Here is a 15,560-nt window from a genome sequence, read left to right as displayed (position 1 = left end):
TTACACACACGGGCACAGCATTTTAGCATCTAATTGTAGCTGTTCTCGCAGGACATGAGAAATATGAAAATTAAATATATATTTCAGAAATTAACATTGTTGTCTTGCTCCCACCAGAGTTTTTAGTGGAATTCACATGACCTGGGTTGTTTGTAAGCTCTCTTTGATACTGGATCTCTTCTGCACGACTCAGATTTGCTTTAATTGCAGAAATTGCTCAAACACTGTGCTCCTAAACTGCTATGGAATTGTTTCTTCCTCCAGCCGAGGTGTTTTAAAATACTGAGTTACTTTCAGTGTACTATGTTGCATTATTGAAGCTCTGAGTGTGCCAGTATATGCTAGCTCTCTCTTGACTGGAATGCAAGAGTGAGTATTTCCTGGAATTTTTTTTTTTTTTTTTTTGAGAAGGAGGAGGCTGGATTTTTTTCAATTAGAGGACAATCTCTGCATGATTTAGAAACTAAATATGGGATGTTGCAACGAAATGACAGTTGTTTTTAATGAAAAAAATAAAAGCTATTAAAAACTGCTCCGAAACACGCAAACTCAAATAACTGACTTGTATGGCATTTAGTTTTCTAATTTCTGCTTGTTGTCAAATTTAAGCCAGAGTTGCTTTCTATTTTATTGTATTTAGATAATAAACAGTTATTTGGAAACAGTATGAGGAATTTGCTCCTTCAGAAGCAATGAAGCAGAACTGCTTAAGCTTTCAAACCTTGATGAAGTGTTCAAGCTACTGGTGCTAGTGCATTGTCACTGTCATTTTTCTCTGTAGCAATTAGCATAGGTTCATGAATGTATGAATAAATTCATAAGTAATGATGTGTTGTCTTTTTCTACTACAATTGTAGCCATCATCTTTCTCCTATTTCATCTTGTCTGTGCTAAGTAATACCTGTAATAAGTTTTTGTACCATCAAGGAAGTCTGTGACAGAAGTAAGGATACAACTGAATAATTCATTGCATTGACCAGAAAGCCAAGTGTTTTATTTTTTCTGTACTTCTAGGTCTCAGTCACTCCATGCTTTCTAGTATGGCTGTGAGTAGTAAAGCTTTACAGACAACAGTCACCTTTGATTCAGACCCTGATATCTATCCCCAGAAGGGTCTGAAGGAGGTTACACTGTGATTCATTTACATGTGGGAGAGAGAGACTTCATAATGTCACATCCCACACATCTGAAGCATTCAAGTGAGATGGGGAAGAAGGAGCAGAGACTTGAATCTGGGTTTTCCATCTCCTGTATAAATATTCCTGTTACCATGATATCTGACATGTTACAGACATGACTTCTTTTTTTGGTTTCTCTTAAAGGAAACTCTGAAAAAAAGAGTGTAGTTCCTCTCAGAAGATGAAATCTTGAAAAGTTTTGCATGAGGGGAAAATGGTTTTCTATGTGACTCTATTATTAGAGTACGTCATTAACCCTTCTCCTATCCTGAGTTCAAATGAGGCTATTCCACAAGCAGACAGAAGCAGGGAAGTGTCTTGCTCCTTATGTTAATGGAGTTAGGTATTTATTGTACTTCTTTACCAGGTGCTGATATCCATCACTATAGAAGATATGCACATAATTTTAGGCATGTCCCTCAAGGAAGACAGTAGGAATTATGGACTGGCTGGAAACGCGATCTTGAGTACTGATGTTTTTTTCAAACTGTAGGAGCTTTACTTCATGCTTTATGAAAGCAAGTTGTGCAGAGAGCCATTTCAGGGGAGGGCTATGCCTATTTTTAGTAAAATTCCAAAAAAGGGAAACAAAAAAGAAAGACGGAGGCTTCTGAACATATCTGCTCTCACGAATTCAACATCAGGGCAAAGAACGGCACAACCAAATGTCCCACAGCTATCAGCCTGTATGGGATCTTTCCCTTTTTTAGTTTATGTTTCCACATGCCCCCCACCCAAGCTCTCTAAGAGGCAAACCTGCCTATAAAGTTCTGTAAATACCAACCTTGTAATATTTACATTAAGTTGTTTCTAGATGGCAGATTCATTTAAGGAGAAAATATTATGTCCTTTTTCTTCCAGGCTGGCTTTCAGCTTCAGCCTGTTTCAATGTAAATATCAAAAGAGAGACAAACTGTCTTTTTTTTAAAGAGCAGCAGAGGCAGACTTGAACTAACATTTCCAAGAGGCTCAAATATTTTAATGAAAACAATCATTTGACCTTGTCAACTTTGGGTAATCTTATTAGATTTTTTTCACTAACTGTCTCCAGCAGCTTTTGAAATAAAAGTTGCGTTTCAAAAAGATACATGAGATGAGCTGGTATTCTTAAGGAAGATCTAAGAACAGTGGAGTGTACACCATTAGCCAAAGAAGTCAGCTTCACAGATCCAGAGACACATCCTTGTACTTACCCCCTTCCACGCTGCTCCTTCCTTTCATTTCTGCTCAAGGCTATTTGTGTCTGCAAAACAGGATATTCAGCCAGACCTTCCAGCAACCCTTTGCAATCTGCATGGTTTGATGAAGTCCAGTGACAGTCGGTATATCCTCAGTTAAGTGAATGTAATGTCCTGCTGGGTAAAAACTAAAAATTAAACAAAAAATTTGTATTTACATATAAAAAGCAGTATCCTAGCTGAATGAGGTGATGGATTCATGTTCTTTGCTTTGCTGCTATGGAAATCCTCATTGAGGTGAGAGCCTTTTAAACTGTCTTAAGCATAGCCCTTAGTTATTCCAGGGCTAGGAAGGACACCATGCATTTATTCCACTTACAGGCTAAATGTAATACCTGGTGGTTCATTATACATCCTAGCCTCTATAGAAACATTGTTTTTTAACAGTGATGAATTGAATGTCACTGACTGTAGTTGTGAATGAACAAATTATGTTATTGGGGTCCCTTCCGTGATGAACTCAGAGTGGCTGATAGTAGGCAGAGAAAAGTGAGAGGGGTATCCGAGTATATAGATATCCATTCTGTACATGTATTGTGCAAAGGCAGAGAATGACATTGTCAGCCAGGAGGGAAAAAAAAATCTTCTGATACTAACAGTCAGAGTGAAACATGAACATTTGGAGAGTGTGATGACTCCACCAGCACCTTGCTTGTTAACTAAGGTACTGCAACAAATATACAATGTAGGCCAAGAAGTGATAGTTGAGTGAAAATCATGCTGGATTAAGGAATTTGCTTTTCCTCCTATTTGTCTGCAGTGACATTTCTGAAAAATAGCAATAGTAACTGCAACCCAAGATGGCACTTTACAAATGGTGCTTTTTCCTCATCGATGGTGCTCTTTGTCCGTATCAGGCTTAATGGAGTGTGGAAGTAATCAAATTCATGTCATTGCTTTAGCTTGTATTAAAAGCCATTATAGTTCTGAGGAGATATCCAACAGCTATTTCATTCTCAGTTTAGAGAAGAGCAGAGAATCTGATGTCAAATACAGCACACACACACACAAATTTTTATGTTTTTTTAAAATCATATAACTGAGTTACTTTGCATGGGATTATGCATCTAATGAATAACTAATGGATTACTTCCATTAATAGGGATGTTTAACGGCAGATGATAGGCCAGACTCTACAGCCCTTCCAGCTGGCACCTGATCATATAAGTAGTTTCATCCATGTAACTGTTACTACAGCCTGAAATAAGTGAGAGTTTCAGCTCAGGGTGTGACCATACAATGGCAAAGAGGAAAGCTGCTTTGAAAACACCACTTGTTGCTCATACAGCTTGGGCAGGAAAGAGGAGCTGGAAATATATTTGCTGTCACTTACTACAACAGCTAGGGTACACGTCAGTCTGTTCGTGGCCCGAAATGTAATGGGTCCTTTTAAATGGAGACCTTCAAAGAGCGCTACTGCTCATTAAACAGGGTTAAGCCCACATAGAAGACGTGGCAGGACAAATACCTAGCTCATGCCCTGGTGGTCCAGTTATACTAGGATAAACACCTCACAAGTACTAATTCTAAACCTTTAGTTCTGTTGAGCTGACAGTCATAGAAGAAAGGCTTCCTTGGGAGATATCCAACTATTCCTTTTTGATCAGCTGTAAGTACTGCAAGAATATCCGACCTCTCCAGTATTGTGTTTCTGGTTCCAACAAAATCAATAAAGACAGAGCACATAAAAGCTAAGCATACTTTGAGAGAAAATTACTATGAAATGAAAGTCTACAAAAAGAAGGTGGCAACAACTTCTGTATTCAGTGCATAGTGAAATATTCCCCAGAATGAACTGAATAAACACTATTGTTAACAGCTAAACCATTATATATTTATTAAAGCATTTGGTCTTTTAACAATCTATAGCACATCAGTTACTATCTCCAGTGACTCTAAAACTTAAAATCAATCTTCACATCTGTCTGTTGCTTGAGCTATAACATTAGACTCCCATGGTGGGTTCACAACTCATGGCTCCTTATTCATGGGGCATCAGGTGATGTGTTCCCTGGGTATCATGCACAGCTTGTAGTTTGCTGTAGCAAAGGGGGTTAAAATAAAAGAATCTCTTTATTGGTTTGGTGGATTTTTTGAGGGTTTTTTTGGCTGCTCAGTGTCTTGCTACTTTGAAATAACTTAAGTAAACAACGAACCAAAAAATTCAAACCTTTTGAGACTGTTACAGCTATCACTAGGCACCTATGTATATGCTGCCAGATATTCAAAAGCACTTAGCAGATACTGCCTCCGTTGGAGGCAATAACATCTTAAAAGCCAGACTACTTCAATCAAGCTGCCTACTTGAGCATAAGAAAATAAGAAATGTCCTTTCACAGCAGAAGCCATCCTCTGACAAGGATGCTTAGGATAGCAGGTAAAAAGAGAGTGCTCTAAAAGGAACGAACCCCTCCACTTCTGGAATTCAGTGGTTTGAAGGCATCCAGACTGTTACATTTAATGGCCACCACTAGACCTAACTCCTGTGAATTTGTTTTTTTGAACCCGTTTATGTTTTTGTCTTGCAAAACATTACTTGTCTGTGAACCTAGATTATGCACGCTATATTTAAAAATACTTGTTTTGTTTCTTTTATGCCTGCTGCCTGGTAATTTAATTGGGTGGCCCCTAGTTCTTGTTTTGTGAAAAATAGTTAATAGTCATTTTCTACCTACCTGCCTTCTCTACTTTCTGTCTACCTACCATTCACAATTTGTAGAACATTGACTTCCCAATATTTATGTGCCCAGGTTTCAAGTTCTGTTTTTACCCTTTCTTTTGTGAATATAGCAAAAAGTTGTCCCTGCCTAGAGAAGAGGATGAGGCAGAGGCGTGATACTAGTGTTTACTGCCTGTATATCACTGCTTCTTTGCTAGCTCACAAGTGGTGTAAGAAGTAGTATGTGGTGTTAACTACCCTAGTTTTAACTGACCTCATTCAGCATTGATTATGCTGGAAATCTGAGCAGAAATTCAGTATGAGATGGATCTGGGCCCGGTGTTTTCACCCCAGTTAAACTACTATAAGGAATGGAGTATGACAGAGTATGGGAGATGTATAGCAGATTGCTTTGATTCTTTTAAAAGGTCCAGCTTCAACTGTGAATATTCTGAGGATTGTTCAGGATAAGAAAAATGTTTTTACAAAGTATTTTTAATTCTGGGGTTTAATATGCTGAAAGAACATACTAGATTTTCACCTGCCAACAAAGCATTGCTATGGATGTAAGCTTTGCAGTTAAGCTGGTACCTTCTAAAGCTCACCTTTGAATTAACTTTTTTTTTTAACTAGGTGAAGCAACAGTGAAGAAGAAACCAGCTCCAAAAACTCCTCCAAAAGCAGGTAATTTGTTGCATATGTCATCCTGTAGGAATAAGTAATAAACCAATACAGTTTTAAAGAACAGACACCACATTTCTAAGTACAGCTGTTTGCCTACTAAATTTGTTTGCATGTGTGATTAAACAGTGAGTGTGAAGTTCTATGAGGAGAAAACTGGAAAGCAAAGTCCATTTTTCAAACTCGTTCATAAGGTTACATTGCACTAAGACTTAAATTATGAGCATGCAAAAAAGTTACTGTTGAATAAACTATAGCAAGATCCTACCAAATGTCAGCAGTAGTGTTGTAACAACACATCTTAGCCTTCAGTGAAAGAGATTTTTCTGTGTATCACAGAATACCACCTCTGCATGAGTAGATTTTTTTTTTTTTACTGTGCTGCTCCTGTAAAGCAACAGAACAGGTTTCACCCTGAAGTTTACTTCATACACTGTGGTATTTCTGGCATCTGTCCCTAGCAGCTACCAGGGGTCTGGCACACTCAGCATCACAGCCAAGAGTCAGGAAGTAGCACTATTAGCAAAAGAGATGTTCTGCCATCTATTGATACTCAGGCACTGAGAGGGAAGAGGAGGAGAAATAGCTGATCCAGACATAGAGGAGTATAAATGGGACTGCAAGATTTAAAAGAAGCACTGTAACACACAAACAAAAGGATCTGTCATTGCTCACGGGAAAATTGAGTGTGATGGAGAAAGACGTCGATTTCCTTCCTTGTCTCTCTAATAGATGTCCCACATGATCTTTACCTGGCTACTGAAGCCAGAATCTTCATGAGTCTTAAATTTTCTGAATGCTGTTGATGACATTAGGGAGCAGGTTTGCAGACCCCCTCAGCACATGCAAATTGATACGAAGTTAGCTGGAGCCATTCTTCAAAAATACAAAGTGCAAAAGAAAAAATAAGTTTTTCTGAAATATCCAACACAAAATTTTGGAAGCTGTATATTTGGAATTGGTGGTAGGTCTTAATGCTTTTGGCCTTTGGATTTCTGTACCTTGGTCTTGCATGAGCAAACTTCTGACAGGTAGATTGTTATTGCTTCGCTACAGTAGAATTAACTGTATGTAATGTATGTAATGTATGTAATGTCCACAGAATTGTTTCATTGCAAGCAACAGATAACTGCTAATCTGGATTTCAAATGCTGCTCTGAAACTGTTGAGCCGAGAGATGTATGTGTTTTGAATTTGAAGAAAAATAGAAAGTATTGTCACCTAAAGAGAGATTTTTTTTTTTTTTCCCCATCAGCTGCTCCTCCTCAGATTACTCAGTTCCCAGAAGACAGAAAAGTCCGTGCGGGTGAAGCAGTGGAACTGTTTGCCAAGGTGGTAGGAACAGCACCCATAACTTGCACCTGGATGAAATTCCGTAAGCAGGTACATTGTTTTCTGGTCTCTTTTAACAATCATTGAAAAAGTAGAGCTGGAAAGGAACTGCAGTGGCCCATCTTGTCCATGTCCCTTCCCCAAGAACTGGCAAAGTCCATGTCATTCGTGCCAGGTGTTTTCCCACCTCTGCTGAAAACATTCCAATGATGAAGATTTCACAACATCTATTAGCAACCCGTTGCAGTGCTTAAATATCCATAGTGTTAGAAATTTTTTCCTAATGCCAAACCCAAATCTTTCTTGCTACAGTTTAAACCCGTTGCTGCCTGTCCCCTCCTATAACAAATGACTGTTCCTTTGAGAAAAGCCTTAGACCACGTAATTAAAGGATACGTGATGTGAACGATACAGGTATCTGAAAAGTATCTGTCACAGGAAACGTTTCTCTCCTTCAAAAATAACCTCTTCTTCATTGATGCTTGGTCTAAAGTTACGTCAGAGGGGCAAAATGCAATATAAGAAGCTTGAGTGAAACGTCTTGCAACACAAATGTCACCATGCAAGGCACAACAGCAATTATGCTGCCGTGAGTGCACTCACCCCCTAGGTTTAAAGTTCCTTCTACTTGAATTGATTTTCTCGAACTATATTACATGTGTCCATAAGGACAGTTTCTAAAGAGAGTTGCTTTAGGGAATAATAAAACCACTTTAAATCAAATAACCCAGTATGCAAGTACAAACTGGAAGATGAAGTGCCATGTTAGGATAGAGCAAATATAAATATGTACTGTAGCTGCTATTCTGTTTATTTCATTCTGAACTCGTTATGCACTCTATAGAACATAAATAAAAACATCTCCTCCTACAAGGAAGTTTAGACTCTAAATCCAGATGTGTCAGCATTTAATTGAAATAATTCAAAGCAGTTTGCTAGTGCAAAGGGTATTCCAGAGTCCATCTTTGCTAGCCCCAAATAACCTCTTACTTTAGGGAAAAGGATGTTTTGTTACTGAACTCCTATATTTTCTTAAAATTCCTTAGTTTCAAGACTGGAGTTAGAAAGTGGCCTACTCATTTCTACAAAAATAGGTCTCAGAAGCTCCAGTGACATTCAGTGTCCTGTTTTGCTGAGTTCTGTCTTAACACATGGGTAAAATGTACCACCCCAAAGTGAGTTTCTGGTTTGTGCAGAATTCTGAGTTCATTGTTGAATACAACAATCCTATTAATATAGATTTCAAGGTCATTTTAATATTCAAAATCTATGCGATAACAGAGACCAGCAGCTCATAATACCCACATCAGATCCATAATCTCTGATTCTACACCTTTTTTCCTTTGTAAAATGTTATTTTTACCATCTTTATACTTTCTTCTTTAGTTATCCACTATGAGACAATCTAAAAGTTTGCAACATCATACATTAAAATGACATATAAATTTTTAAATGGTTCATTATGGCAGATGAATGAGATAGAAAAGGAAAAACTTCAGGAAGGTTAATAAACGCTGTAGGAGGACAAGTGAGGGCAGCAGTCTTTCATTTATCAAATTAAATGGGGAGCCAGTTACTATGTACTGTGCCGCACCATTATTTTGCTTTCTTTTTCACTTATATTTCACCACACATTGTTTTATTCTTGGATTTCTTCCTCTTCTATAAATGTGGTTGATTTCAACTCTGTTCCATTCCCAGTCCTAAAAGTGAAACTCACCCAAGTGTTCTTACAATTTTCCTGGGGGCTATTTGTAGTAGTTATTTGAGCAGATCCAGTAAGTGGTGAGTTGTGATTTCAGCCCTGCCACCGTATGCTGCAGCGTGCAGGAGGGACTTGTCCTCTCCATGTTCCTTCCTCACATTCCCTCAGGTTCAGGAGAGCCACAGTGGCCTCTCACAGGTCTATTCTGGACAAATATCTTTTGCTTGAAGAAAGGGAATGTCACAAAGTTGTAACCCATACTGTTCTACATGATGGCAGTCTAGTGGAGGGATGCTGGAACTGTGCTCAGCTAAAAAGGGGAAAGCCTTTGAAAGCCTCTTCGTTAGCTGAGGAACAAAGTCCATCATTTAACATTGCCAATTGTTGGAGCTTCTTAACTACGACCAGTGACTTTCTTTTGGGAACACAGGGATCCAGCTTCCTGTTCCCCGCAACCATTGCAAGCCCCTGAGCATCCTTTCAGGGCTTTCTCTGCATGCCTGCAGGGCTTTCCCTGCATAACGCAGATCTAGTTCTACTAGACTGATTTTTTTATTACTATTACCCTTTGACTAATTCTAATGAAGCAAAACATACAAGCCAGTGTAGAATCTCAGAAGAACAAAGTATAGGGGCAGGGGGGAACAACTTTCAGTATAATTTAAACTGTAATCCTACATAATCCCCTTTGCTAACTTTCTATTTGAGTTACTGTAGGAGCATCTTTCTCAGGTTACTTTTGGGCATACAGCAATGCATGTGTTCTATCTCAGTTGAGGAGAAAGCAAGGAAAGTCCTGCTATTAGCCTTGTAATTTCTTATTCTCTGAATATATGAGACAAGATAAGGCAAACTAAATAGCCTTCATTTTTAATGACATTCTGAGAATGAGTTGGAAGAGTCACTTATCTAAGAAGGAAGTGGTGGGAGGAAGAAGGGCATTGACATTATGTTGTCTGTTTCATAAGAACACAGTGTACAGCTTCTATAATTGTAGTGTAGCATTATGAGGTTTTTAAATAATCTATCATGTCTCAAGCTAATACTGATTAAAATCTAAGTCTCCTTGGCCATTTATGCTATGATAGCTTTGTTTCAGTTAAAAACTAGTTCATAATATGCTTATGGTATTCAGCTGAGATTTTGATTTTTGCCTCTCCAGAAAATAAAAATGCTATAGGAAAGCTAAATCTGCTCTTTGTATGTCTCTCTGCACAGCTGTAGCATTACATCTCCATTTCAGGCAACATCATCTTCGATTGTTCAAACCCAAGAAACTGTTACCCTGATTTATGTGGAAGTACAGAATAAGGCTGGTTAAGACAAGAGGGTAAAAGTCACAGCTATGGATGATTTGCACATTGGGCCTCTAAAGGGGAATGGCAAATGAATTAGGGTATTTAGAGCTAAACCCTTGTTCCACTGTGGTCTCTGTGAGATATGTGAGACCAAACTTTCTTTTGCCAATTACACAGTTTGCACTTTCAGCCTGTCAAAGAGGAGTTAGAAAGTGACACTCCTGTTCCTTAATGGAGTCCCAGCAACACCAATGCTCCCTGTTGCCTTTGCAGGACTGGAGCCATTGTAATGTTCCACTGCATTTCTAGATGTTTTGTGTCGATTACACTCTTTACCAGCTGCACATATTCACTGCTGTAGTAGAGTTATCTGCAGATAACACTCAGTAGGATAACCTTGTATTGTAATTTGAGCTCTTTCAGATATGAAGAAATTTATCCCATAAAATATTTTTTTTTCTTTTGAATTTGGCAGATTGAAGAAAATGAATATATTAAAATTGAGAATGCTGAAAACAGCAGCAAGCTAACAATATCATCAACAAAGCAGGAACACTGTGGATGTTACACCCTAGTCGTAGAGAACAAACTTGGCAGCAGACAAGCACAAGTCAACCTTACAGTTGTTGGTAAGTCCATAATAATGTCCATATATACTCATTCTTCAGACATCACTCTACATTTGCTTTCTATATGATGATATGCAAAAAATTAAATAAAATAATCAGATAAGTTAAGAAGACTGAAATGAAACACTAGTACTTTAAAAAACATCTGGACTGGACAGTGACATTGAAATGAGGACTATAAGCAAGTTCAGTAGGGCTATACTGTGTTTTATTTTGAAAAATTACTAATTACAGATGGAGTTACAAAACAGCTCAGACTTTAAAAAAACCCCACAAGAAAAAGACAGCTCATGTCTGGTTTTTTGTTAGATACCACTTCTTTTTCCCATTTAATGTTTGCAGCATCCAGATGTTTGCTAGACTGCAAATTTTAAAACTGTTAGTTCAGGAAGGATTGAGGTGGTTCCTATTAGACTGTAAATTTGAAAACATCCTGTTGCTTAGGGGAGGGAGATTTTATCCTTTTAATTGAAATTCCTACCATTGTCTACTGTTTTATAGTGACAGAAAGCAGTGAATAAAGGCAGTCTGTTTTGAATATGGAGCCCTTCATATATGAGCTTTTACACACATGTATTTTAAAGCTTCAAACAGCCTTGTCAGATGACACATTCAGGCCATCAAATTTGTTGTAGCAGGCTGTGGACAGTGGCAGATAGTTGTAGACTGGTAGGCAGTTGCAGTATGTTTGCAGATAAAGCTGCAACCTAGATCTAGACCAGCTAGCTTGAGTATCAGACAAAATCTGGAGCTGTGACATCTAGCTGTGAAAGGGCTAATGAACCCACCTTGGTGTGGATACACAGCAAATGGTTTCCAGGGAAATCTAGGGAAGTTCTACAAGCAAAGAGGGTGATTTGGTTAAAACATTAGTCTGCGGGAGGGGTCTGTTCCTAGGCTCTGCTACCTATGGCCTGCAGAGGGGTTTTGGCACAAGGCAGGGGAGGGCAGAGTTTGCCCAGGCATTTGGATGAATTCTAGTTCAACCAGCAAGGCTGCATCCTAATCACACACTCATAACTGCATTGGCTCTGCTGTCCTAACAGATATGTGGGCTAGTGAGCAAGTAAAGAAATGCGGGTATAAGGCCAAAGATGAAGAACTGACTCCAAGGAAATCAATGGCAAAATACCATTAACCCAAGTTGGACTGGAAATTCATTCCAGCAATCCAGTGAATAACATACAAAGTTTAATGAGTAGAATCACACTTTCAAGTACAATATCCACTGCGAAAGAGTGAATGTCCCTCAGTTGCATACTGCTGTACATATTGTCAATAGAGGCCTCCTGGTTATTTAAATGAATTTCTTTCATCTAATCTGTGGCTTTCGTTGCAGTTAAAAGATAAGTGAATGAATGAGTATAAATATCAAGTAGATTCCAGCAATGTGCCAGAGAATTCAAGAATAGAAGAAAATAGAATAAGTATTTTTCACATGATGCATAGATAAATTGTACCACCCCTTCCAACAGTGGGTTGTGCAGGTCAGAAGTATAGCTAGGTTAAAAATAAACACCACGAAAAATTGGTCCTCGAATAATCATCATATACATTGTTCTGGGTACAGCTTTTGGCACCAAAGCCCCGACACAGCTGAATAGCAGCTAGAAGAATGGCAGGAGATTAATCGCTCTTTACATTTCCCTTTTTTTCACTCTTTTCTAGGCAACTGCTGCAGGCCGCTAACTGTAGCAGATTATTGGGCAAGATGGATTTTTTTTAGCTGAACTAGGCCGACAATTCCTATTATCTTGTCACTGTGTGAGCCTTGACTCATTATTATATAAGTCACTGTTTTATATCCTTTGGAGTTAATTGGTTTGAAAGTCTTTGAATTCTATAACCTTATAAAGCTACTTCTCAGCCTCCTGCTTTGTTCTTCCATAAGAAATGTGCCAGAGAACAGTGGGATTCCCAGAGATGCTTTTGGGACAGTTGGGTGAAGAATCCTTACAATGTGCTGGAGTTTGCCGTCATTTTGGCTGATGACAAGCTATCTGTTTCCAAATGAAAAGAATAAATTCCCTCTTGTAAAATTGCCAAGCTCTTCAGTGAGACATCTCGCTGATGTCAGCACTGCCAAAGGCATGACAAAGCCTCAAGATTCCTAGTTTGCTACACATGCGTTTTAAGGCGAGATTCTTCCATCTGGGTGCTCAAAAATGTGGGAAAAGGGAGCAAAAATGTCTTCCTTCTAGGCAGTGGGTTAGAATCTCGCTACTGAGATAAAACCCCTCACCCTGTTTGCACCTTTGAAGGTGTTAAATATTCATGCAAGTTGGAAAGTACTTTTCTCCAAAGCCTGCTCCAGTCAAAATAGGGAAACTATACTTCTCTAAATATGCAAAATGTGAGACCTCTTAGTCTACCAAAGCTCATCTTTAGTCCTAAATTCCCACTTGCCCATTCTCTCTGCTCCATTCAAAGTACTGGGAAGAAACTTGCCCTCCCTGCCCTGACCCCACGTTCATAACAAGTGTTTGTGGAGTAAGCCCTGGTGCTAAAGATCAGCTCTGTTTGCCTCAGCTATTTATAAGGCGGCTCTAAACTCTTGTGTGAGCTGCCTCCCTATGAGTTTACCGATAAAAGGCACATCTATGTGTATGTTGTGTGCTGAAAACCCTGCTGACTGACCACAGTCCACAACTGAGTCTTGAATGTATTGAGGGAAACTACAAACAGAGAACATCTGCTCTCTGGAGGGGTGTGTCTGAGCCAACCTAGAGCTATGTTTCTCAAAGAAGTAGCTAACAGGCTTGTCTGTTCTGAATTTTAGCAAATGAAAGGCATTTGTTAAAATATAAAATGAAATAAATAAGGAAATAAAGAAGTATTTATTTTATTATTACTCCTTACAACCATGCGAGTTGCAGTCTTCATGCTGATGGGCAAGCTTCTCATGTGAAAGACTCCAATAAGCATTTCCCAAATTAAATTTGGACTGTAACACGTGCCAGGGAGCAGATTGCCCAGAAAAGTTGTGCAGTCTCCATTCTTGGAGGTATTCAAGTTCAGACTGGATAAGCATCTGAACAATCTGGTCTGACCTTATAGCTGATCCTGCTTTGAGCAGAAGATCTAAGGACCTTCCTGAGGACATTTAAGATCTTGGTTTTATGCTTTCGGTTGTCAAAGACCTTTCTTCACAAAAAATAACATTATTGACTTACCTCCAACCAGAGGACAAAGGACCGAGCTTATCTGTCAGGATTCAAATCAGAAATAATCCTGCTATGATTTAAACTCTGAGTCCTAGACTGTAAACTATAGCTGGGTATGTTTATTATAAATGATTTTTAATAATGACTTTTAGGGAAAATAATCTGCCCTGCATTCCTTTGAATTTGGCTCCTAAAGTCTTAAATTTAACTGCTCACCCTGTCAGGCTCAGGCTTCAACTGCAAGCTTAACTGAATTGAGCAGGGGTTCTGACACTTGCAGAGTTTGAATAGTGTATGATTTGATGCAGTTTGGGCCATGGGAAAAGACGCTCTTGAAAGAAACCCAAATTTATTCTGAGGATTTTTTTTCCTTTACGATTTTAATGAATATCAATGAACAAAATGTCCATTACATTCAGCCTCCAGTGTGAGCTGTTTGCAGTCCACACACCAGATGCACAGATATGCAGTCAAGTTAGAGGACACTTGTTAATTGATAGGCAGTGCAGTGTGGTGATGAGTACACAGCACTGAGCCACAAGGACTGAGTCTTGAGTTTCACATTGGTTCATTGTGTAACTAACTTTGTCTGTATAAGCACTAATAATACTGGGAGACCTGCAGTAGAAGTGAGACATCCAAGTTAAGCAATGTCTTCTTTTAAAGGGTTGACTCATCCCAAAATGTCCATGTGAGCTCTTCTCTATTGTTATGATTAGCTCCCTTAAATAAGCAATTTCATTAGCTGAGTGATCTCTCTAGGGAGATTTTGCAACACGTTCTGCTCCAAAACCAAAATGGCCTGATGTGGTACTGAGCTAACGATTTACAGCAGGCACTGTGTCAGATTAAAGTGGACTTCTGTTGCCAAAGCTCTATTAAATGAGCCAGTGATAAGCTTAGTGTAAGACAGGACTCATTCAGGCAAAGTAGAGCCCTCACTCTACAGTGATAGCAAGGAATATTCATTCCTTTCATGCCATTTATTAGATGTATATGGGTAAATTTATCAAATTTCTGGTTCTGAACATCTTAGCTATGTGACAGGAATACCCCAATCTGTAACCACTTTTGAAAAAGGAACTTGGTTTTCATAGTGGCTAAAGCTGGATGCTGGATACTAGGACAAAGAGTCAAAAGAATAAGAGTATTCAACAAGGAGAATTTGGCACTAGAGAAGCAGACTGTTCTGCAGCTATGCCACAAGCTTCCTTCATGGTTTTGGGCAAACTGCTTCATGTTTCCATGCCTAGTATACAGGGGGTTTCTGATGATCAGTGTTTGGTGAACACTTTGGATATTAACAACATCTTTTACTTTTGTTAATACAGAAGTAAAAACACATGGGAGCTGATTCTGATCAACTTTGTTTGTCTTTTATAAATCCTTTAGATTTGTATTGTTCCTGGTGTAGTATTGTTTTAAAAAAAAAAATTATCATGGTGATTAGTGAGCTATATGATAGATATATGCAGAAGAATAAGAGCAGTATCATTATACCTGAGAGGCCTAAAGATAAGTGTTAGGGTGTTTTTATTACTCGAAGCATTTGTGCACATACTGTGTACTGTGTCCTACTGTTGGACAGTGATAAACCAAGTACTTAAGAACACATGTATAAGCGTGTTGCACACAGGCATGCAAGTAGTATAACATGAATTCGCTAAGTAATACCT

The 15,560-nt window shown here is 38.7% G+C and overlaps 1 protein-coding gene across 2 annotated transcripts in view; it reads left to right on the top strand.

Annotated features, from left to right (window-relative positions):
• Positions 1 to 15,560, top strand: part of MYLK (myosin light chain kinase) — a 220,059-nt gene that overhangs the window by 164,344 nt on the left and 40,155 nt on the right. For both annotated transcript variants that reach the window (XM_076342984.1, XM_076342985.1), the window contains 3 exons: positions 5,709 to 5,759; positions 7,012 to 7,139; positions 10,567 to 10,720. In XM_076342984.1, the coding sequence (XP_076199099.1) occupies positions 5,709 to 5,759; positions 7,012 to 7,139; positions 10,567 to 10,720 (333 nt within the window). The remainder of the gene's footprint in view (positions 1 to 5,708; positions 5,760 to 7,011; positions 7,140 to 10,566; positions 10,721 to 15,560) is intronic.

This window comes from Aptenodytes patagonicus, chromosome 6, assembly GCF_965638725.1.
Source record: "Aptenodytes patagonicus chromosome 6, bAptPat1.pri.cur, whole genome shotgun sequence".
Lineage (NCBI taxonomy): Eukaryota > Metazoa > Chordata > Aves > Sphenisciformes > Spheniscidae > Aptenodytes > Aptenodytes patagonicus.
The sequence above is the reverse complement of the archived record's forward strand: the minus strand, read 5'-3'. Positions and strand labels throughout refer to the sequence as shown.